Source organism: Theropithecus gelada, chromosome 1 (genome assembly GCF_003255815.1).
Source record: "Theropithecus gelada isolate Dixy chromosome 1, Tgel_1.0, whole genome shotgun sequence".
In the NCBI taxonomy this organism is placed as follows: Eukaryota; Metazoa; Chordata; class Mammalia; order Primates; family Cercopithecidae; genus Theropithecus; species Theropithecus gelada.
The window spans coordinates 54590136-54613673 of record NC_037668.1 but is presented as its reverse complement, the minus strand read 5'-3'; the positions used below and the strand labels follow the sequence as shown (position 1 = coordinate 54613673).

Sequence of the window (23538 nt, the reverse complement as noted above, 5' to 3'; positions counted from 1 at the left end):
AAAATTAGCCAGGTGTGGCGGCATGTGCCTGTAGTCCAAGCTGCTCGGGAGGGTGAGTCTGGAGGATCAATTGAACCCAGGAGTTTGAGGTGGCAGTGAGCTATGATTGCACCATTGCACTTTAGCCTGCAAAAGAAAAAAAAAAAAAAGAAAAAGAAAAAGAAAGGAAATGAACCCAGTCACTGAGCACTGACTGTGTACCAGAAACTATGTTTGACATACATTGGCCTTTTCATTCTTTTTTTTTTTTTTTTTTTTTTTTTTTTTTTTTTTTTTTTTTTTTGAGACGGAGTCTCGCTCTGTAGCCCAGGCTGGAGTGCAGTGGCCGGATCTCAGCTCACTGCAAGCTCCGCCTCCCAGGTTTACGCCATTCTCCTGTCTCAGCCCCCCGAGTAGCTGGGACTACAGGCGCCCGCCACCTCGCCCGGCTAGTTTTTTGTATTTTTTAGTAGAGACGGGGTTTCACCGGGTTAGCCAGGATGGTCTCGATCTCCTGACCTCGTGATCCGCCCGTCTCGGCCTCCCAAAGTGCTGGGATTACAGGCTTGAGCCACCGCGCCCGGCCGGGGGCCTTTTCATTCTTACAATAAAACTTACAAAGCAAGTAATGTGACTTCACCCACCTTTCATATACATGAACACCCCGAGAGACAGAAACAAGGTGTGACTTGCTCATAATGCGCAGCTAATAGGGGCTGAGCAGATTCTTTCCTAGGGCCGTGCATTATGTGTCATAAAACTCCAAGCACTTTTAGTGAAAGGATTCAAGGAGGGGATTGGGGAGCAGACATGGCTTAAGCAGTGGGAGATGCCACCCAGGGCCCAGGCTTCCTGAGGCTGTCCTGGATCTGCAGGGGAAGGGTCTGCAGAGACCTGGCCTCTCTAAGTCAAAAGCAGTGTGGGCCTGCAATGGTTAAAAAATGAGAACTTGGCCACGCGTGGTGGCTCATGCCTGTAATCCCAGCACTTTTGGAGGCTGAGGCAGGTGCATCACCTGAGGTCAAGAGTTTGAGACCAGCCTGGCCAACATGGTGAAATGCTGTTTCTACTAAAAATACAAAAAATTAGCCGGGCATGGTGGCAGGTGCCTGTAATCCCAGCTACTCGGGAGACTGAAGCAGCAGAATCGCTTGAACCCGGGAGGCAGAGGTTGTAGTGAGCTGAGATCGCGCCATTGCATTCCAGCCTGGGCAACAAGAGTGAAACTCTGTCTCAACAAAACAAAACAAAACAAAAACATGGTTACAAATATTGCTGTGTATTTGAATTGATTGTCTTTAAGAAGACAAGGCGTTTAAGGCCGAGGTGGGCGGATCATGAGGTCAGGAGATCGAGACCATCCTGGCTAACACGATGAAACCCCGTCTCTACTAAAAATACACAAAATTAGCCGGGCGTGGTGGCGGGCGCCTGTAGTCCCAGCTACTCGGGAGGCTGAGGCAGGAGAATGGTATTAACCCAGGAGGCGGAACTTGCAGTGAGCCGAGATCGCGTCACTGCACTCCAGCCTGGGCGACAGAGCAAGACTCTGTCTCAAAAAAAAAAAACCATAGCAATGTGATTTATTTACAAATATTAAATTCATATCATGCTGCAGGTAGTGTGAGGGTGGGACCCATCTCATGGATGTGAGGGTCTGTTTCCAGCCTGTCAATTTTCTCTGTGACTGAAGGCATAACTTCATGTGGTTCCCAACATCAAAAGTCTACTCTTGAGGTCCTCGGTGCATGTAAAAAAAATAGAATGACAGTAAATATACGTGGTACTTGCTGAGGGCGGTGCTAAATGCTTCACATACATTGGCTGATATCTTCATGAGAGCCCCATGAGGTTGACACTATTGTTGTCCCTCCCTATGGAGGAAGAAGCCGCAGAACAGGCACTGATTTGCCCAGGTTCTCGTGACTAGTGAGCAGTGGTGCTGGAACACTGTACAGAGACAATGTGGCTACCCATGTTCGGCAGCCCCAGCATTTAACTATTCATTATTCTACACTGCCTGGCCAGGCTGGGCCTTGGCCATCAGTTCTCCCATGTGGTTTCTCCCAAGGCCAGTTTCCTGATATTGTCCTGTTGTTATAACCTTCTCCACGCTGTGGAGGATCTCAGGGCTGGCATTTCCTGGTTGTCCTGGGATCTACCACGTCCCAGACTGGCACCCAAAGACTCGCTGAGGCCTGAGTGAGGGAGAGTAAGAGAGTGGGGAGCACACCAGTGAACGCTGCCTTCAAGACTGGAAAGAACAGTAGGTCTTGGGCTTCTGGCCCTGGGGCACCTGTGGAAAGTTACTCCACCAGCCCCATGCTTTCCCTCTTTTCTTCTTTCTACACTGAACCTGTGATGTTTTAAAAGAGTGCTGGATTTAGGTGTTAGAAACCTGACTTAAGTCCTGGATCCGCTTCTTTTTTTAAATTTTAATTTAATTTTATTGACTCACTGCAACCTCTGCCTCCCAGGTTCAAGTGTTTCTCCTGCCTCAACCTCCTGAGTAGCTGGGATTACAGGTGTCTGCCACCACGCCCAGCTAATTTTTGTATTTTCAGTAGAGATGGGGTTTCACCATGTTGCCCAGGCTGGTCTTGAACCTCTGACTTCAAATGATCTGCCCGGCTCGGCCTCCCAAAGTGCTGGGATTACAGGTGTGAGCCACTATGCCAGGCATGGATCTGCATCTTAATTGATGTGTGACTTTGGGCAAATAGCTTTATGTCTCTCTGCCTTTGTCTTTTCACCTGTAAAATGGGAATGAGAATAATAGCTACTCTTTGGCCCGGTGCGGTGACTCACGCCTGTAATCCTAGCACTTTGGGAGGCCGAGGCAGGTGGATTACCTGAAGTCAGGAGTTCGTGACCAGCCTGGTCAACATGGCGAAACCCCGTCTCTACTAAAAATACAAAAATTAGCTGGGTGTGGTGGCTGGCGCTTGTAATCCCAGGTACTCGGGAGGCTGAGGCAGGAGAATCACTTGAACCGGGAGGTGGAGATTGCAAGTGAGCCGAGATCGTTGCTGCACTCCAGCCTGGATGACAAGAGTGAAACTCCGTCTCAAAAAAATAAAACAAAACAAAATAAAATAAAATAAAATAGAAAAAGAATAATAGGTACTGTTTTTTTCTGAGACAGGTTTTCACTCTGTCACCCAGGCTGGAGTGCAGTGGTGTGATCTCGGCTCACTGTAACCTCTGCCTCCTGGCTTCAAGTGATTCTCGTGCCTCAGCCTCCCAAGTAGCTGGGACTACAGGCACGTGCCACCACACCCAGCTAATTTTTGCATTTTTAGCAGAGATGGGGTTTTGCCGTGTTGGCCAGGCTGGTCACGAACTCCTGACCTCAGGTGATCCACCCGCCTCGGCCTCCGAAAGTGCTGGGATTACAGGCATGAGCCACCACACCCAGCCTAGCATTTGGATCATTGATAAACCTGGGGCACTTGGTTGTGAACTCTAAAGGGCTGAACAATTGTGATGCATTATTGTTATTATTCTGATCCTTGCTCTAAATGCTCTTTGGTTACTTTCATTATAGCTGATGTTCTCCTTTCATCTGCTCCCAGATGACACAAGTCCCCTGCCCTTCTCTGAAGTCTCCTTTGTCATTTCCCAGGTGGCTGGAATTTGTGCCTGGAGAATGTGAGGTATACAGAACTCAGTTTAGGCATGGGATTATAAAAAGAGAGAGAGAGAATTCAGTTTAATGTTGCCAACCTCAGTTACTATCATATCACTCAATTATTTTATTTTTATATTTATTTATTTATTTTGAGACGGAGTCTCCCTCTGTCACCAGGGTGGAGTACAGTGGCATAATCTCAGCTCACTGCAACCTCTGTCTACTGGGTTCAAGGGATTCTCCCACCTCAGCCTCCTGAGTAGCTGGGACTATAGGCGTGCGCCACCATGCCCAGCCAATTTTTGCATTTTTTGGTAGAGACAGGATTTCGCCGTGTTGGCCAGGCTGGTCTTGAACTCCTGACCTCAAGTGATCTGCCTACTTCAGCCTCCCACAGTGCTGGAATTACAGGCATGAACCACCGTGCCTGGTTTAATTAATTTTTAGAGATGGGTCTCACTATGCTTCCCAGGCTGGAATGCAGTGGCTATTTCACAAGCACAATCATAGTGCATTACAGTCTCAAGTTCCTGGGTTCAAGTGACTCTCCTGCCTCAGCCTCCCAAGTAGCTGGGACTACAGGTGCATGCCACTGCATCTGGATATTATTATTTTATTTTACTTATTTCTTTTAGAGACAGGGTCTCGCTATGTTGCCTAGGTTGGTCTTAAACTCCTGGCCTCAACTGATACTCCCATCTCAGGCTCCTGAGTTGCTGGGATTACAGGCATGAGCCACTGCTCCTAGCTTATTATTATTTTAATATATTTTTCTGTGGAAGGATTGCATACCTAGACAAAATTGCACACATCTTGAGTCTTCAATGAGTTATCACAAAACAACTACATCACTGTAACCTTTGTAGTTATCACCCAGTAAAGAAATAGAACATTACCAGCATTCTAGAAGCCCTCATTATGTCCACTTTATGCCCCCTCCCAATTCCTACCACGTCCTTCCTCCCTCTGGCTTATCTCTGTGTTGCCAGAGCACAGCACAAAGCTCTGTCAAGAGGCCCAGTAAACATTTGTTAAACTAAATTGAACCTCAAGTACTTGTGATGTGACCTTGTGCTAGATGCTTTGAATGTTTTGGCCTTACTCTTCCGCAAAACAGGGACAGTATTTCAGTGATTTCAATACCTCCCAACCCTGGTTGTACATCAGAGTCTTTGAAAAAAATACTTGGGCACAACCCTGAAGCAATCGAATCTAAATCTCTGAAGGTGGGTCCCAGGCAATGGTATTTTACAAAAGTTTATTCTTCTTATTATTATTGACAGGGCCTCCCTTTGTTGCCCAGGCTGGAGTGCTGTGGTGCGATCATAGTTCACTGTAGTCTCAAACTCCTAGGTTCAAATGATACTCCTGCTTCAGCCTCCCAAGTGGCTAGGACTACCATGGCCAGCTAATTTTATCAGACAATGGTATTTATTATTATTATTATTATTATTATTATTATTATTTTGAGACAGAGCCTCTCTCTCTGTTGCCCAGGCGCAATCTTGGCTCACTGCAACCTCTGCCACTCAGGTTCAAGCGATTCTCCTGCCTCAGCCTCCTGAGTAGCTGGGATTACAGGCACACACCAACATGCCCGGCTAATTTTTGTATTTTTAGTAGAGATGGGGTTTCACCATGTTGGTCAGGCCAGTCTTGAACTCCCCTCGTGATCCACCTGCCTTAGCCTCCCAAAGTGCTGGGATTACAGGCATGAGCCACCACGCCCAGCCTAGACAATGGTATTTTAAAAAAGCTTTCCAGTGATTCCATTGTACAGCCATGATCCCTTGAACCTCACCAATTTCAACCAACACCATAGATTCAAATTTAAGTTCCATTACTGAAAGCATGCCACTGTTGTAGGTTGAATTGTGTCCCCGTAAAAGAAGTTGAAGTCCTAATGCCCAGTGCCTGTGAAGATGGACTAATTAGGATGGAGTCTTTGAAGATGATCAGGTTAAGATGAAGTAATTAGGTTGGATTCCTAATCCAATGACTGGTGTCCTTATAAAAAGGGGATATCTGACTGGGGGTGGTGGCTCACCCCTGTAATCCCAGCACTTTGGGAGGCCGAGGCGGGCGGATCACCTGAGGTCAGGAGTTTGAGACCAGCCTGACCAACATGGTGAAACCCCATCTCTACTAAAAATACAAAAATTAGCTGGATGTGGTGGTGGGTGCCTGTAATCCCAGCTACTCTGGAGGCTGAGGCAAGAGAATCGCTTGAATCCAGGGGGCAGAGGTTGCAGTGAGCCGAGATGGCACCACTGCACTCCAGCCTGGGCAACAAGAGCGAGATTCTATCAAAAAAAAAAAAAAAAAAAAAAAAAGTGGAGGCGGGGAATCTGGACGCAGAGACAGACACTAGGAGAACTCCATGGAATATCAGCTATTCCCAACAAACCACTGGAAGGTAGAAAGGCATGGGACAAATTCTCCCTCATAGCTCTCAGCTGAAACCAACCCTGCCAACACCTAGATCCGACCTCCAGCCTCCAGAACTGTGAGACAATCAATTTCTGTTGTTGCAGCCACCCAGTTTGTGGTACTTTGTGACGGTAGCCCTAGTAAGCAATACAACTACTTACATAGTAGCCAGGGGACTCTCTTCACCTGTTTCCTCATCTGTAAAAGTGGAATTGTAATAATGTGCCAGGGTGCATTCCAAATAGTTTACACGGATTGTCTCAGTCATTACATCATCCCTCTGACATAGTCACTACTACTATCTCCACTTAACAGATGAGAAAGTTATGAAACAGGTTAAGTAACTTGCTCAAGGTCACACGGTAACTAAATACATAAACTAATGATACATTCTTTACAGGATTATTGGAAAGCCCTTATGAGACTGCAGATGTGGAGGTGAAATCGCTTTGTAAGTAGTCGGCATTTTACCCGCGTTAGTGAGGTTCTCTGTATATTCAGGACTTTTTCAGGACTTTTTTTTTTTTTTTTTTTTTTTGTCATCTCTGACTCTCCTTCCTCTTCCTACGCGATACTTCCTTCCCTCGGCGACAGGGGCCGCTGCGCTGCGCGGGCACCGACGGTCTCTCTAGCCCGCAGCACCGGCTGCTCGCTGGTGCCTATAAGTGACAGCGCCGGGCTCAGCGAGGCTTCAGTCCGCTGCCGCCGGGGCCGGGGCTAGGGTTAGTTTTGGAGCTGGATCGGGAGCTGCGGCTGGGCCGGGGCGGAGCCCCGCGCTGCGCCGGGGCCTCGAGGAGGGGCGTGTTGCTGCTGGCCCACCGCGAGCCGCCCCCAGCCCGCGCCGAGGCGCCTTCCCGCCAGGCCGCCTGCCTCCGCCTTCCGCCTCTCTCCATTTCCCCGGAATCTCAGCCCGGCGCGCCTGGACCCCTGCCCTTCTCTGGGTGGACAAGCTCCCGGCCGCTTCCCGGTTTCACTCCTTCTCAGCCTGGGCTCCCAGCCCCCTCTCTCCTTTTCCTGGACTGGGTCTCACCCCCTTCGGTCCCCTTCCATTAGCTCAGGCTCCCTACCGCTTCCCTTAGCCCACAGCCCAGAGTCCCAGCTCCTCAGTCACTTTCCTCAGCCAAAGGTCCCAGCCTTCCCTCTTCCTTTCCCTTGCACGGGTCCAGCCTATCCTGCCCCTTCCTCTATCCCTAGGGCTCTGTTTCCCACATCCCTCCTCCCCCTTCCCAGGCCCGGAGTTCCAGACCTTTTGGTCTCCTTCCGTGGCCCTTCCGGGGTGCTTGCCCCCTTTCTCCACTTTGGAGTTCCAGGTTCCAAACCCAGCCTCCCTCCACCCCCAGAAAATTGCTTCCATGGAAATGCCTCTCTAAAGCATGAACTTTTCCTAGAGACTACACCAGTCTCTCTTCCCACTTGCTGACCCCTTGCTACCTATGTGCCCGGTTTTACTCTCACTTGGGTAAGGTCGAGGCCGGCTCTGGGAGCAGCACCATGGTTCTGCGGTCTGGCATCTGTGGCCTCTCTCCACCTCGGATCTTCCCTTCCTTGCTCGTGGTGGTCGCTTTGGTGGGGCTGCTCCCTGTTCTCAGGAGCCATGGCCTCCAGCTCAGCCCAACTGCCAGCACCATTCGAAGCTCAGAGCCACCACGAGAACGCTCGATTGGAGATGTCACCACCGCTCCACCGGAGGTCACCCCAGAGAGCCGCCCTGTTAATCATTCCGTCACTGATCATGGCATGAAGCCGCGCAAGGCCTTTCCAGTCCTGGGCATCGACTACACACACGTGCGCACCCCCTTCGAGATCTCCCTCTGGATCCTTCTGGCCTGCCTCATGAAGATAGGTAAGTCCCGTTTGCTCCGATGCTGCGGCGGCCGCCAGACTGGTGAGCTTCTTGCCTCATCTCGCACCATTTGAGGCTGTCCAGGAGTAAGGATCTGAACTACCCCCATAAGGTAGGCAGTCTCCATCCTGCCACCTTGGTCCTTCTCAAGCTCCAGTTCTGTGACTTCTGATTTGTGACCTGAGGCTTCCCAAGATGGGAGCCAGCACTGTGCACAGAAGAGAGCAGGTTTAGAGGATGGGATGCTTCTGATCCTAGCTCCCTTCAGTAAGGCTTCCACGACTGGCAAGTCTTCTCTGGCTGGGCCAGATCCCCAGGACAGCCAGGCACCCTGCTGTATGTGAGACAGAAAGGAGTGTCTTCTGGCAAGTGGCACATTCTGCTCTGTCAACAGCAACCAGTGCAATTTATGACCGGCTTTATTGGAGTGTGTTCCAGGATGGAGTATATTTCTACTTGGCCTGCTTGAGGAGTGTAAGCATAGTGGAGACCTGGGCAGGAAACTTACAAGTGTGGTGGAACACAGGGGATCCCCATATTCCCACCTTTCCTTCATCTCCAGAATGTTATCTGTCAGCTTTGCTTGCCCAGGCTAGTTAGGAGCCCCTGAGTCAATTTCCGGTCCAGGAATGCCATACTTTGTAGGATCTGTGGGACAAGGGGCCCTGGAAATTTCTGAAGTCTGTTTTGGGAGTGGAGGGAGAGTAGAGGAGGTTGAGGCTTGGTCCCACCCCAGCTCACCGCCAGGTCGCTGCCTCGCTGTGTCTCAGGGTGCTGTCTGGTCTGCTGCTCAATCAAGTAGGTGAGGTACATAGGGGGAGGCTAGGGATGTTCAGGCCTGAAGAGCCTTTGAAACCTTTTGGGGAGAAGGAAACAAGTTATTCCCTCTCAGAGTGTTGGTCTCCCTGCTAGGCCTGAGCGCTCTGTTCTGCTGAGTGACTGGGGTAGCTTACTGGAGCCTACATAGCCCAGAAGTCCCTGGAAATGATGTTCAGGGGGCCTTTGAAAGCTGCCTTTGCATTTTCAGCTTGCCCCCAGCTGGTTGTGGAAGGCATGAGGTCCTGGGACTCTGCTGTCCCCTCTCCCTGAGATTTGGGTTTGGGGATTTGGCAGGAAACCTTCCAGCTCTCCCAAGGACATGCAGGAGCTGAGCGGTGCTGCTGGGCTGGTGTGAGGCAGACTCTGGGACATGCTGCGGGAGGAAAGTGGTGCCTCTAATTTGATAGATCCAGGAGCTGGGTTCCTGGTGCAGGGCTCTTGTGCCAAGCTAGTCACAGTAGCAGAGCCTTACATGGAACTAAGCCATCAGCACCTATACCCTGATGGCACTTAGCTTCCTGGAGAGAAATCAAGGACTGGACAAGGGGAACCATGTGTACTGATTCCGACATAAATGCATGACCTTGAATAGCTGAGGCCTTTTTCTGCAGGTCTCCCTCACCTGTGAAATGGGTAAGACTCTCAATTTTACCATACCAATTGAGTCATGAAATGTCGTCTGATTTTGCTGTAAGAAGCTGAAGTGACAGTGATGTCATTTGACTGTGTAAGACCAGGAGGAGACCTCACAAGTGCAATCTATAAATTGCCTCCTGTCCCCAATCCCCTCACCTGCCCACCACACCTGGCATTCTATTAGGGCATTCAGGTCTGGCAGACACACTTTGAGTCTCAGTGGCTGCTGGTGGGACGACAGCATGACTACAGAGACCCCACTCTAGGCAGTCAGAAGTTTGTCCCTGCAGGCGTGGTATCTCTAGTGCTAATGAGGTCAGCTTGGCCTGGCCTGCTTTGTCGCCACCCAAGTGCTGTGCCCAGGACCCTGGGCAGCTGGAGAGCAGAGACGGTGCCATGGCAACAATATCAGTCTAGAAGTGAGGAAAACCCGGCTTCTCTTCCCACCTCCCTCTGTCCTTGGACCAGTCACGCCTCCCTACCTGTCAGTTGATTTTGGTGGTCCCTTCTAGGTGTGATATTTCTGTCATTCCACTGACTCTGGAAACTCTGGCAAGTCACTCAGCCTTGGACCTCAGTTTTCCCATTGTGAAATGATGAGGCTGGACGTGGTCTCCTTTCCAAAAGTCTGTCTCTGCCATGGAAAGGCATTTTTCTGCCTCTGAAAAGAGGAGCTCTAGCATCTGGCCATGAGTGGAGAGAAAGGTGGTCCAAAGATCTGAAGACTCCCTGTTCAGGCCTCAAAAATGAAAGCCCATTTTTCCCAGCTTCCCCTTTGTAGTGTAGAATTCAGCTACCACTCTGCCACTTAGCAGCATCTCTGAGCCTCAGTTTCCTCATGTATAAAAGGGGAACTAAGCTGGGCGCAGTGGCTCATGCCTGTAATCCCAGCACTTTGGGAGACTGAGGCAGGGTGGATTGCCTGAAGTCAGGAGTTTGAGACCAGCCTGGCCAACATGGTGAAACCCCGTCTCTACTAAAATTACAAAAAATTAGCTGGGCATGGTGGTGGGCGCCTGTAATCCCAGCTACTCTGGAGGCTGAGGCAGGAGGATCGCTTGAACCCGGGAGGCGAAGGTTGCAGTGAGCCGAGATTGCGCCATTGCACTCCAGCCTGGGCAACAATAGTGAAACCCTGTCTCTAAATAAATAAATAAATAAATAAATAAATAAATCTTTTAAAAATGGGAACTAATAGTATCCAGTTACAGTGCTATTAATGTGATGATTACATAAATTAATGCACATAAAACTGAGTTTGTATATACAGGAAGCGTTCAATGAGTAACATCTGCCCCTGTTAATATTTTAACCACCTACAGCAAATGCATCCCTACCTCAGCCTCCTACAACCTTCCTCTGAGCTGAAGGATTACAAATCTCTCAAACCTAGGCTGCCACCGGTGTCCTTCCTTAAGGTATCAGGGTTTCCATGTGTCCTATACTGTTCACTTGAGCTGGTCATGGCGGGAGGGAAGATGGCACCAGCTGCCTTGTGGGGATAAGGGTGGGGGGCTGAGGCCATGCTCCGTCTGCACTCTCAGATACCCAAGAGCCTGGGAGCTGATTTTGGGGTCTTGCCTATTCTCTCAACACCCCAGCGTGGGTAGGAGTTCCGTTGGAGCCCTCATTCTGTCATCTATGGCAGCTGCTTCCCTTGCAGGTTACCCCTCCTTTAAGAATAGAAAGTACTTTGTGCAGTTCTCCTTCCTACCCTAACCATGGAGCAGAGCCTCAGGTAGACTCTTGCAGAGACTGGGGTGGGAGGAGCAGGGTGGGAGCTGAAGTTCTAGAACAGTTGCTTCTGGGTTCTAGTCTACCTCTGACTCAGTGGGTGACATTAGGCAAGTCACCTTCCCTCTCTGGGCCTTTTTTCTCCCCTCAACAGTCAGGAATTCTTACTTGTCCTTGCTGGGGAGGGGCTAGTGGTGTGAAGAGGATTTAGGCTATTGGGAAAACTATGGGAATGACTCCAAGCGTTAGGAGTTAGATGCATTCCCCACCCCACATTGTGCTTTGGACCCTGCATGAACTCTGCTTTGTTCCGAGTTCACCTGACTCCCGGGCTAGTACTTGTTCCAAGGGAGAGCTTCACTGTAACTCAGCTCAGCACTGGCATCTCCTGCATTTGTTTACCCATGTTCCTGACCCGGAATGCCTGGCAGAGGCCCAGGAGCCCATAAAGCAGGTATTCATCTTGTCTCCTGACCAGGGACACAAAAGGCTTATTTTGTCCCTTTACATCTTATAGCTTTTTTTGGTTTTGGTCTTTGCAAGGCTAATCCTGCCATCTCCTCTGTAGATTAAGTCTGTGAATAGGGGAGATGTGGTCACTGCCCACTTGACATGCATGGATATCAGACCCAGCAACTGGTTTCCTGTGAAAGTGACACTAGAAGGTGCCTCTCTCACTTCTCAAAAGAAGAGAAGAACAAATAGCTTAAAGGTCACCTTGAAACTGTCTCAAGAAGCCCAGATAGGACTCTGTGAAAAGGAAGAGATGACCTTTTTCTCTTTGGGAAAATAGCAGACTGACTGCAGAACAGTGGGAGGGAGGTCAACTGGGGACTGGAGGAAGGCTTCAGGTAGGACATGTGTCTCTAGGAGTGCCAAGGCACTTAGAGGGCTTAGTTGGTCAGATTGCCCAGACTTCATTCTGCTGAGCACCCACGAAGCTTGCCTTTTCTCTCCTTCCGAGCCAGCCCCATGGCATCCAGCCCTGGTATAAAGGAAAGACGTGGTCAGAGGCCCTGGGTTCTGCTCCTGACCCTGCCTCTCGGTACCTGTGTGACCATGAACCTTAAGGTCCGTGCACCTCATTCTCTGAACCTGACTTGCCTCATCCTTAAGACCAGTGTAGAGGCTGAATGTGGGAATGCCTGGTAGAATGCCCAGCTCACTGTAGTAACTTTCAGGGCCATGCAGATTCTTCCCCTTTTGGGAGGTCCTCCCAGCCCACAGCAGTCACTTGCTCTTTCTCTCCCAAACCCTTTTCCCTTATTGTTTATCCATAACATTGGCATGAGGCCTTGCCTGCCCTGTGACATCTCCCGTGTTGAACGGGTGTGTGTGTTTTAATAATAGTTGCCACTTGGTATCTACAGAGTAGTGTCAGGCACTTTATAAAAGCAATCTTATTTAATCCTTACTCAAATCATAAGAGATAAAAGATGTCTCTGTTTTGCAGATGAGGAAATGGCTTAGAGAGGTTATCTTCAGTGATGTTGAATTGCTATTTATTGTCTGTTCGAGTCTTGGCATAGCCTCCTAGAGGGGTGCAGCTGCATCTCCTGCCTCTGGCATTCCCTGCAGCAGATGCCCACAGCCCTGCACTGAGAAGCTCCCAGCTCGCTGCACCTGCACTCAGGAATTGTAGGACTCCCTCTAGGAGTTGGGCGCATGTCATTGGTGGGAGCCCTGTCCCTGCCTTGAGAAAGCTGTAGGTGTTCTGTGTCCGGCTGTGCGCCTGTCCTTTGTTTTTGTGAGTCTCCTTGGATGCAGCTGAATCCTGCATTCAGGTAGGGCCTATCCCTTGTTCTCTGCTAGCGACCCTGCCTGCCATCTCTCTGTCGGTGCCCTCTCAGCCATCAGACCAGAGCTTGCTTCTTCCCTGGTTGGGCAGGGGAGTGCCAGGTAAAGGGTGATCTCCTTTAGCCACAAGGGGTGGCTGACCTTATGACCTCCTGCCTCTGAGCAGGAAAGGTGACAGGCTGCTTTTGGTTACCCTCAGAGCCCAGCAAAGTCCCCTGAGAGGCAGCCTCTGTTGGGAGCGGGTGGCACAATTTTGTTTAGCTCTACAAGGCAGGAGGAGTTTAGTAGTACTTCTCATTAGCACTGAAATTTGTTTCCAAAGCACTTGCATGTACAATCTTTTTTTTTTTTTTTTTTTTTTTTTTTTTTTTTGAGACGGAGTCTCGCTCTGTCTCCCGGGCTGGAGTTGCAGTGGCCGGATCTCAGCTCACTGCAAGCTCCGCCTCCCGGGTTCACGCCATTCTCCTGCCTCAGCCTCCCGAGTAGCTGGGACTACAGGCGCCGCCACCTCACCCGGCTAGTTTTTTGTATTTTTTAGTAGAGACGGGGTTTCACCATGTTCACCAGGATGGTCTCGATCTCCTGACCTCGTGATCCACCCGTCTCGGCCTCCCAAAGTGCTGGGATTACAGGCTTGAGCCACCGCGCCCGGCCAGCATGTACAATCTTTAATTTAGATCTTCTCAGTGGTCCTGTGGGTTGGAATAGCGTGTGGTATTGATGTGTTCATTTTACATCTGAGGAAACTGAGCCTTCGGTTGTGACCTGCCTGAGGTCACTTAGCAAGCCTGGGACTAATCACTCAAGGCCAAACTCTCTCCTGCCAGGCCAACATGCTGCGTTCTTGTTGGATCAAGGGGGATGAGCGATTTAAAGGGGCTTTGAGGAGAGTAAATGACCAGACACATCCACATTGGTAACCTGGATTGTTGTCAGGAGGGACACCTGTTCCTTCTGTAGGAAAGAAGAGCTAAAGGGTCCAGGTGCTCTGGAGCCCTGACAGCTTTGGCTCAGCTCCAAGTTCTTTTCTACAACTTGAACATACCTGTATTTGCATGAAGGAGGATGAGGGCCAGAGTCGTACTGGGGACTGTCATTCTCATAGCCCTTATCTGTGGAACAGCAAATCTTTGAAATTGAGGACTTATCCTTTCCCCCAAAATGTTGTATGCCCTCTGGGAGAGAAAAGGAGAGGCAGAGAAATGATTACAATGGAGAACATGCAGGATGGGGTGAAAGGTCAAGAGACCTGAGATCTAGTCTCAGCTGTCTGTTGCCCAGCTGTGTGACTTTAGGCAAGGCATAACCTCTCTGAGCCCCTGTTTTCTTTTTTGTTTTCTTTCGAGACAAGAGTTTCGCTCTTGTTGCCCAGCCTGGAGTGCAGTGGTGCAATCTCAACTTGCTGCAACCTCTGCCTCTCAGGTTCAAGCGATTCTTCTGCCTCAGCCTCCTGAGTGGTGGGGATTACAGGCATGTGCCACCACACCCGACTAATTTTGTATTTTTAGTAGGGGTGGAGTTTTGCCATGTTGGTCAGGCTCATCTTAAACTCCTGACCCCAGGTGACCCGCCCACCTTGGCCTCCCAAAGTGCTGGGATCACAGGTGTGAGCCACCGCTCCAGGCCTGAGCCCCTGTTTTCTAATTGATATTATAGATACTTAATTTTTCATGTTTTTTTTTTTTTTTTTAGAGATGGAGGATGGGGGCCTTCCAATGTTGTTGTCCAGGCTGGTTTTGAATCCCTGGCCTCAAATGACCCTCTGCCTCAGTCTCCTGAGTAACTGGGATTACAGGCATGAGCCATCTTGCCTGGCTCCCTATTATTTTATTTTTATTTTTTTGAGATGGAGTCTCACTCTGTTGCCCAGGCTGGAGTGCAGTGGCATGATCTCTGCTCACAGCAACCTCCGCCTCCGGGTTCAAGTGATTCTCCTACCTCAGCCTCCCAAGTAGCTGGGACTACAGGCACGCGCCACCACCCCCAGCTAATTTTTGTATTGTTTTTCTTTTCTTTTTTGTTTTTTGAGACAGAGTCTCGCTCTGTCACACAGACTGGAGTGCAGAGGCATGATCTTGGCTCACTGCAACCTCTGCCTCCCGTATTCAAGTGATTCTCCTGCCTCAGCCTCCCGAGTAGCTGGGATTACAGGCACCCACCATTGTGCCTGGCTAATTGTATTTTTTTTTTTTGGTAGAGACCGGATTTCACCATGTTGGCCAGGCCGGTCTCGAACTCCTGACCTCAGGTGATCTGCCCACCTCAGTCTCCCAAAGTCCTGATATTACAGGCATGAGCCACTGCGCCCGGCCTAATTTTTGTATTTTTAGTAGAGATGGGTTTTTGCCATGTTGGCCCGGCTGGTCTTGAACTCCTGACCTCAGGCGATCTGCCTGTCCCGGCCTCCCAAAGTGCTGGGATTACAGGCATGAGCCACTGCGCCCAGCTGGTAATTGGTGATGTATTTGTTAAATACTTGTTAATTATATTAGCTGCCACTTACTAATTTTTTACTTTGTTTATTTTTGAGACAGGATTTCGCTCTGTCTCCTAGGCTGGAGTGCAGTGGCGCAATCACGACTCACTACAGCTTCAACCTCCCGGGCTCAGGCAATCCCCCCACCTCAGCCTCCTGAGTAGCTGGGACCACAGGCACAGGCCACCACATCTGGCTAAGCTGCTACTTATTCATACCTAGTTTAGAGGTTGTGAAAGGTACTTGCACAGCTAGAAAACATTGGGGTTTAAGCCCAGATTTGTCTGACTTCAGAGCCTGTGTTCTTTTCATCCTCATGCCCTGATTCCAAGGGCTTTTTCAGTTTAGAAATTTAATTTTTCCCATAATCATTTTGAATTGGGGGAGATTTAAAGGCTTTAGTATTTTGAGCCTTGGATCACTTCTTGGGTTTGGGGAAAAAGCTTACCCACTCCAAGTCCCACTGTGAAGCAAATAACCTTTCTTGGAGGTGGCAGCATGCAGAAAAATACAGGAGTGACGGAACTGGAGCTGGGGGTCTGAGGCTGTCTCTGGGAATGCCAGCCCATACACAGCCTCCTTTCCTCCTCACCGCCTCTCTCACCTGCCCCCTTTCCTCCTGAGGCAGGGAGAGAAGGCTCGCTCAGCATACCCAGGACCTGGGTTATTCCTGAGTCATCCATCGCCTGTGTGGGCCTCATTTTGCAGCACTCGCTCCCCTTGCAAATGTCTGAGTCAGACATGTCTCCCCAAGGTTGTCTGCACACACTGCACTGGGCCAAACTGTCTCTAGATGCCGATAAACATCAACTGATACTTTAAAGCAGCCCGTGATTATATGTTGGTATTTTAATCTTATGGGTTAATCTAATTTTAACCGAACTAAGTTTTGGGTTGGGCCTGGATCAGTGGGCTGCCCCGCTTCCCTGGGATCATGCTGACTTCATTTTCTTCCCCCTAAAGCTCATCTAATATACAGGGCCAGTTTTGGGGTCTATTAGGCCAGACCTGAGCCCTGAGTTTTTATACTACTTGCCAGGAATCCAGAATTCCCCCAAATTACCCCAGCACGTTCTTTCCTGAAAAGATACGTCCTTAAGCAGTTCCAACTGAGATTCAGGATGAGAAACTCTGTTCCTTCCCAGGCCCCCTTCCCTGTCCCTTGGGGAGCACTTACCCCTAAGCCCAGACTGGCCTTTCCACAGTGCTGAGCCTATTTGAGACCAGGCCATAGAAGGCGGAGGAGTGATATCACAGCTGTGTGTTAGAGCCCACAAGTTCACAAAACCAATAAATAGCTAACACTTGCATAGCATTTGCCGTTTGCCAAGTGAAGCTGGAAGAGGCTGTGTCTTTGCACCAGCCAGCCGGGACCAAGAGCAGCTCACTAAGATCCTGGGTGGAAGAGGCAGGTCAGCTGAAATCAGCCAGCAGGCATTTAGCATATGGCCATCAAGGAACAAAGAAGAGTAAACCCAGGCCCTGCTCTTTAGGAGCTTCCAGCCTGCCAGGGCTGGGCAGACTCCTGGCAGAGGCAAAGTGCAGAGGGAGCAAGCAGTCCCTGAGGACTGGGGTGTTTAGAGAAGGCCTCTCAAAGGAGGTGGAACTTGAGTCTGAGTCTTGAAAGATGGAAAGGAATTAGATAAGCAGGCCATACTTAGTACCAATTTCCATAAGAATGTAAGCCTCTTGAGGACAGGGCCTTTGTTCACTTTCTTTTTTTTCCTTTTTTTTGAGATGGAATCCTGCTCTGTCACCCTGGTTGGAGTGCTGGAGTGCAGTGGCGTGATCTCATTTCACTGCAACTTCTGCCTCCCAGGTTCAAGCAATTCTCCTGCCTCAGCCTCTGGAGTAGCTGGGATTACAGGTGCACATCACCACACCCAGCTAATTTTTTGTGTTTTTAGTAGAGATGGAGTTTTGCTATGTTGGCCAGTCTGGTCTTGAACTCCTGACCTCAGGTGATCCGCCCACCTCAGCCTCCCAAAGTGCTGAGATTACAGGCGTGAGCCACCACGCCCAGCCTGTTCACTTTCTTATCTGTGCCTGGCACAGAGTAAGGGCTCCATAGATATTTGGGGAAGGAATACATGAATGAATATGGGATTGACTTCAGTGTAAAGATAGGATCCCTGCAAAGCCCTAGGGCAGACAAGAAACCAGTTTGACTGCTCAGAGAGGAGGGAGAGCAAAGGTTGCAGAGGCTCCTTGGCACCAGACTGCCAAGCCAGGGAGTTTAACTGAGCTTGCTGGGAGGACACTCACAGAATGATGCCTTAGGCGCCAGTCAGTGTTTACATGGTGCTGCCGTGGCCACCTCCCTCTGCTTGGCTCTAATGGAGGGTCTGCAAGGGCATCCTCTCTGGGCTGGGTGGGGTCTCTCTGGGAAGATCTGGATCTGTTTGGTCTGCCCTCAATTTGTGTAAGTAAAAGTAAGATACCAGAGCTTCCTTGGGGAGCTGCCGAGAGCCCTAATTGAATTCAGCTTTTCCTGGGAAGATTCCTCAAGCCATAAACTGCACTGTGACTGTAAATTAATGAGACCAGTGCCTGTAAACCATACAAGAAGGCAATCTTGTTAATTTATAGTTGTACCTGGACAGGTTTACTTATGGCTTCTCTTTGCTTTTATGTGTATTGGGAATGGGTGGGCTGGGCCGGAATCTCCTTTCTATGGCAGGTTTATTTGTATAATATGAATAAATAAAACATGTCAATGGTAAAAACAAAATAAAACAACAAAAATAAAACCCAACAGTACAGAGGGTATTGAGGTGAAAAGGAAAAGTCCCTCTCATTACTTCTGTGACCACTCCCACTGTCATACATTCCAGAGGTTATCACTGTTTACTGTCTTGTCCATCTTTTTTAGAAATTCTCCATGCATATATTGAGTATGTGAGTATGTGTGCATGCAGGGCAAATTTAGTTTTCATAAAGCCATTGCATAAAGGAAAAGAGCTCTAGGCTGATAACTGGGGACCTGGGTCCTAGTCCTAACTCGCCTCTTTCCTGCATATTGACCTTTGCTAAGCTGTGTTTGCCTTCCTGGGCCTTAGTTTCCCTATCTGTCAATTTCATCTTGAAGGGCTCTCTGGGGAAAGGCAGTCATTCCAGGGAAGCCCCTGTTCTGTTGAGGCCTAAGCAGACTGTGAGGCCGTCAGACGGAAAACTCCGCAGCTCTGTCCTTTGGGAGTAGGCCAGTGCTGTCAGTGAGCCCTGGCTTCAAAGCACAGAATTCAGTACAAGTACAGATCACGGTCATCTCTAAGTCCAACTGAGGGTTACAGGGTTGAAGAAATGAGCCCACAGGGAGCCAGCTGTCTTGCTGGGGAAGTGAGACAACATACAAGGGAGAAAGCACAGGTGGGAAATTGGGTGGTTCAGGCTGGATGCTCAGGGGAATCAGAGGAAAGGAGGAGAGATGAGGGAAGCTTCTTAAGGGAGGTGGCCTTGAGAGATGGGCTGGGGTAGAAGAGGAACATCATTCAGGAGGGGTTGCTAAGGGCTTCTGGTTTAGGTGAGAGGATGGACTGGATGATCTGATCTGTTGTTCTTCTAGGATCTAGGTTTCTAAGATTGTTTCTGAGTCCATGATAAAGTTTGTGGAGCTCCCAAAATAGTCTGCAGACAGTTGTATATATGTGATTTTATCAAGGGAGAAGGCCCATAGTAGACTCAGATTTTTTTTTTTTTTTTTTTTTAACACAGTTGATTGTCATGTGTAAGACACAGATTCTGAAAGCTAAGAGCTTCTGCCTTTTATGCGGTGGGAACTTGAAGAAGGATATAGGACTAACTGGTCTGGGATGAATCCTTGGAGGAGGTGGTACTTAATTCTGGGATGAGTAGAGTTTGCCTGGGGGACTGCAGAATATCTTCCAGGCAAGGAGAAGGACCCTAGAGTGAGTAAGCTGTGTCCTGAGAGAAGGGAAAGGAAAATGAGTCCTTAAAGTAGAGAAAAACTTTTCTGGGTTGGAAATCAAAGCAGATGCAGCATGCTCCGCCTACACTGTGCAGGCAGGGAAGGTACTGGCTTCTTTATGCCCTCTGGGTCTGCTGGGTTGCCATGGTGAGCCCAGCTCACACCCAGTAGGTGACTCAGACCTTCTGCCCATTTCCCTAAAGCGGCTAGGGCCCAGGCACATCTCTGAGGTTCTGCTAGCGGGGAAGCAGCCACCTTTGAGGCAGCAGACGCAAGAGAAAGCCTCTGAAGGTGGACAGGCTTTGAGGATACAGCTAGGAAGCCCTGACTGACCTCTGCTGTTTCCTGGACTGAAGGTCCCTGTTCTCTGTTCTCACTCTGCTTCTGGGAGTGAAAGTATAGGATATTCTAATTCTAGAATGTTAGAGATGGAAAGATCCTTATCATAGCTTGTAACCCCCAGGCCCAAAGGGGAAATGGAGATGTTTTGATCAAGTTCTCTTTTTCCAGTTGAGGTCCGAGACGATTGGCCCCAGGCCACACATGAATTAATGGCAGAGGCAGGCATCTTCCCTGCTCTGTTAACTAACTCAGGCGTCTCTAGGCAGTAAGACCTGGACAGTGGATCAAGAGGAGGGGCTGTGGTTTTTCACTTGGATATTGGTAGCACTGGCAAATCTCAGTTCTTCCAGTGGGCCCTTTAAGCCTAGAGAAGGGCAGCTTCCTCCTGGGGTATCTATTAGGGAGCTGTCCTTGGCAGAGAAACCACTGGTCCTTACACTGGTCCTTACAGGGGAGCCAAGTACAGGTCTTAGGACCTCTGAGCCAGCCCAGAGGCTTCTGCCTTCACGCATTGAATCCCTCAGGTCGTGTAATCCATCACAAGCCAGTGTTGCGCTTGGGTGCTGTACTTTTTATAGCATCTTTGTCATCAAGCCAGGGAATAAGATCTTACCTCCCCAGTGGCCAGGGCCCACAGGAATCTGGATGCTGTACCAGGTAGGCATTATGCCAGCGTGAGGTGGGGCCAACTCACCTAGCTGGGCAAAGCCTAAGACTCAGATTACAGCAAGATGGGGGAGGGGGAGCAGGCACCCTACCCCACCCTCTTCCCTGACTGAGCCCTACCTGCCTTGCTGGTGGAAGGCGCAGAGATGCATGAGAACTGCTTTTCTTACCGAGCTCAACGCCTTGTTTGAGAAATGCGGTTCAGATGCAGAACAGTCAGACAGTAGAAAGGGGGTGTGATTTGAAGTACAGGTAGAATTCTATGGGAATTTAGAGATGGGAGAGAGAACTTCGTACCTGGGAAGATCCCGGGAGGCTGTGCAAGTGATCACTGAGCTAGGCCTTGAAGTATATGTAGGATTTAGATGAGATACTTGAGTGAAATCTCACTGGGCACAACCAGAAGCTTCTACTTGGTTCAGAACCTCTGGATTGCAGAAGAATGCCCCAGAGCAGGTCCCTTTGGAAACATGCCCACAGGCATGGTGTTTAGAAAAACAAGCTTTGCAGCTTGACAGAACTGTGTTCAAATCTCAGCTTCACTACTTTGTAGCACCGTGACCTTGGGCAAGTCACTTATCCTGTTTTAAAAATTTTTTTAATTTTTTATTTTGAGATGGAGGTTCTCTCTGTCACCCAGACTGGAGTACAGTGGCACAATCTTCACTCACTGCAACTTCTGCCTCCCTGCTTTAAGCGATTCTCCTGGCTCCCAAGTAGCTGGGATTACAGGCTTGTGCCACCACGCCTGGCTAATTTTTGTATTTTTAGTAGAGATGAGGTTTCATCATGTTGGCCAGGCTGGTTTTGAACTCCTGACCTCAAGTGATCTTCCCACCTGGTCCTCCCAAAGTGCTGGGATTACAGGCGTGAGCTGCCGTGCCTGGCCTGTGGAGGTGACTTGCCTAGTGTCATATAGCCTAACTGTGGCACAGTTTAAGATGGACTCCAGGGCTTCCCCTTCCAAGTCCTGTGCTATTTCTCCGACATAACATTTATGTTATGTTACCCCACCTAGCTGGAGTAGCAAGACTGATCGCCTGAAACATTTAATGAGCAAAGCGTGATTTTGTATGACAACTTGATGTGTAGCTATAAAAGCACTCAATTTTGCAGAACAGATGATGGTTTTAAAAATAGTCCCAGCTATGATAAGTGCTAGGTGAGTGATGCCAGTATTAAGGGGAGAAGGTGTGCCCTTTTTAAGCTACATCATCCTGTCTGAGCCTCAGTTTCCCCAGTCTAAAGGGGTTGATGTCTGTAAAGCCCTGAGCACATTAAAAGTGCTCAGTAATGGCAGTTGCTACTATTCCTGGAGCCTTAAAGGAAGAGGTGAGGGTGGGGTCAAGCACTGGAGGATGGTTTTAGGTATATGGACTAGAGGGCATTGGGGTAAGCTGAGTACTGAGGTTGGGGGTGCAAGTGAGACCATGAGCTGAATTGTCTGAGTTTGTTCTTTAGTTGGGAGGTGGGGAGACACATGTTCAGCAATTGGATTCGTGCTGATAAATACTGTACTGAAGATGGAAAGATGGATAAATATAATCCCAGCCTCAAGGGAGAGGCTGGCATGTAAACAGGCACTTGTGATGTGCTGTGAAGTGCTGCAGCAGGAGCCTGCAGAGCTGTTGGTGTGCAGGAGGGAGGAGTGGAGGTGGATGGGTCAGGAAGGCTTCCCAGAGCTTTGAGCTGGGTCCTCAAAGTTAAGAATGAGTGTTTTGGCCAGGTGCGTTGGCTCACACCCGTAATCCCAGCACTTTGGGAGGCTGAGATGGGCGGATCACTTGAGGTCAGGAGTTCCAAACCAGCCTGGACAACATGGTGAAAGCCGTCTCTACTAAAAATACAAAAATTAGCCAGGTGTGATGGCGCAAGTCTCTAATCCCAGCTACTTGGTAGGTTGGGACAGGAGAATGGCTTGAATCCAGTAGGCGGAGGTTGCTATGAGCCGAGATCGCCTCACTGCACTCTGGCCTAGGCGACAGAGCAAAACTCTGTTTCAAAAAGAAAAAAAAAAAAGAGTGAGTGTGCTTAGCTCACACAGAGGGGAGAACTGGAGAAGGACACAGAGACGTGAATGATGCAGAGCCATAGATCATGCAGAACCATTGACCTTTGCTTCTGAAACTCATTGTGATGTTTCCAACCCTTCCACCTCATCCCCAAACACGCCTCACTTACCTGCTTGGCTGGGCAGAGAAGCTAACTGCACCTGTGGGGCAGTGAGCACCTGTGATGGCTGTCACCCTGGTACAGGCAGTGAGGACAGAGCTACCTACCGCTTACTGAGACCCTGCCAGTGCTTGGCTTTGTTCTGAGGGTTTCGCTTAGTGCATCGTTGTCTTCTGCACTATGAGACGCCCCGAAGGTGCGAGTCATGGTTTCTAGCTTTATTTAGCTTACAGCTACTTTAGGAAAGTGAAACAGGGAATCATTAAGTGCTCAATGATTGCTGTGCTGTTGCCTCAAAGAACAGGAGACCTTTAGGGAGGGGGGAAATGTGGCTGGAATGAGCATGGAGCAGAGATCTTTGTGCAAACACCTTCACCAGACCCTTCTAAGAGGGAGGGAAAGTGACCAATCAGGCAAGGACCATGACAGTGGTCAAGGCTCTTTGCAAGCTCTGAGTACTGGGTATGAACAGGCACCTGTTAGGGGGCCCAGCCAGCTGCAGGAAAAGTCTGGGTGAGGAGTCAGTGAGAAATAAGACTGGGTAGGTGGGTGGGGCTGGATGAAGCATCTGGAACTCCAGAGGGGTGTAGACTTGGCCAGGGCTTCTCAGACTGGTGGCAGACACAACCACACTTGTCAAAGGCTTGCCCCTTCACTCCATCTCCACTATGAGCATCTCCAACCTGGGTGACTCCCGGGCCTCCCGAATGGTCTTGTGGCTCCACTGCTGTCTGCCTGCAGGCAGCTCTCCACAGAGCAGCCACAGGGAGCTTTGAGACCTGTAAACCAGAGCACGGTGTTCCCCCTGCTGAAAACCTTTCAAATGCTTCCTGATGAACCTGGGAGAAAATGCAAGGAAAGCGTGGCCCACCCCTTTCTCCACCTCATGCCCCTCTACCCTTTCCCCTACTACAGTCATACCAGCCTTCCTGTGTCCCTCATGCACATCTGCCTTGCCAGGCCCGTTCCTCCATACAGCTGTGGCACTTGCTCGTTCCCCAGCCTGGAGCACTGCCCCTAGACTGCCGCATGCCGGCGCTCTCATTCAGGTCCCACATCAAACGTCATCTCTTCAGAGAGGCCTCCCT

The 23538-nt window shown here is 49.6% G+C and overlaps 1 protein-coding gene across 1 annotated transcript in view; it reads left to right on the top strand.

Moving 5' to 3' along the window:
- Positions 1-6693: 6693 nt before the first annotated feature.
- The window catches only part of SLC9A1 (solute carrier family 9 member A1), a 57718-nt gene continuing 40873 nt past the window's right edge, over positions 6694-23538 (top strand). Inside the window, exon 1 of the mRNA XM_025403962.1 lies at positions 6694-7883. Within this exon, the coding sequence (XP_025259747.1) occupies positions 7532-7883 (352 nt within the window). The 5' untranslated portion in view covers positions 6694-7531. The remainder of the gene's footprint in view (positions 7884-23538) is intronic.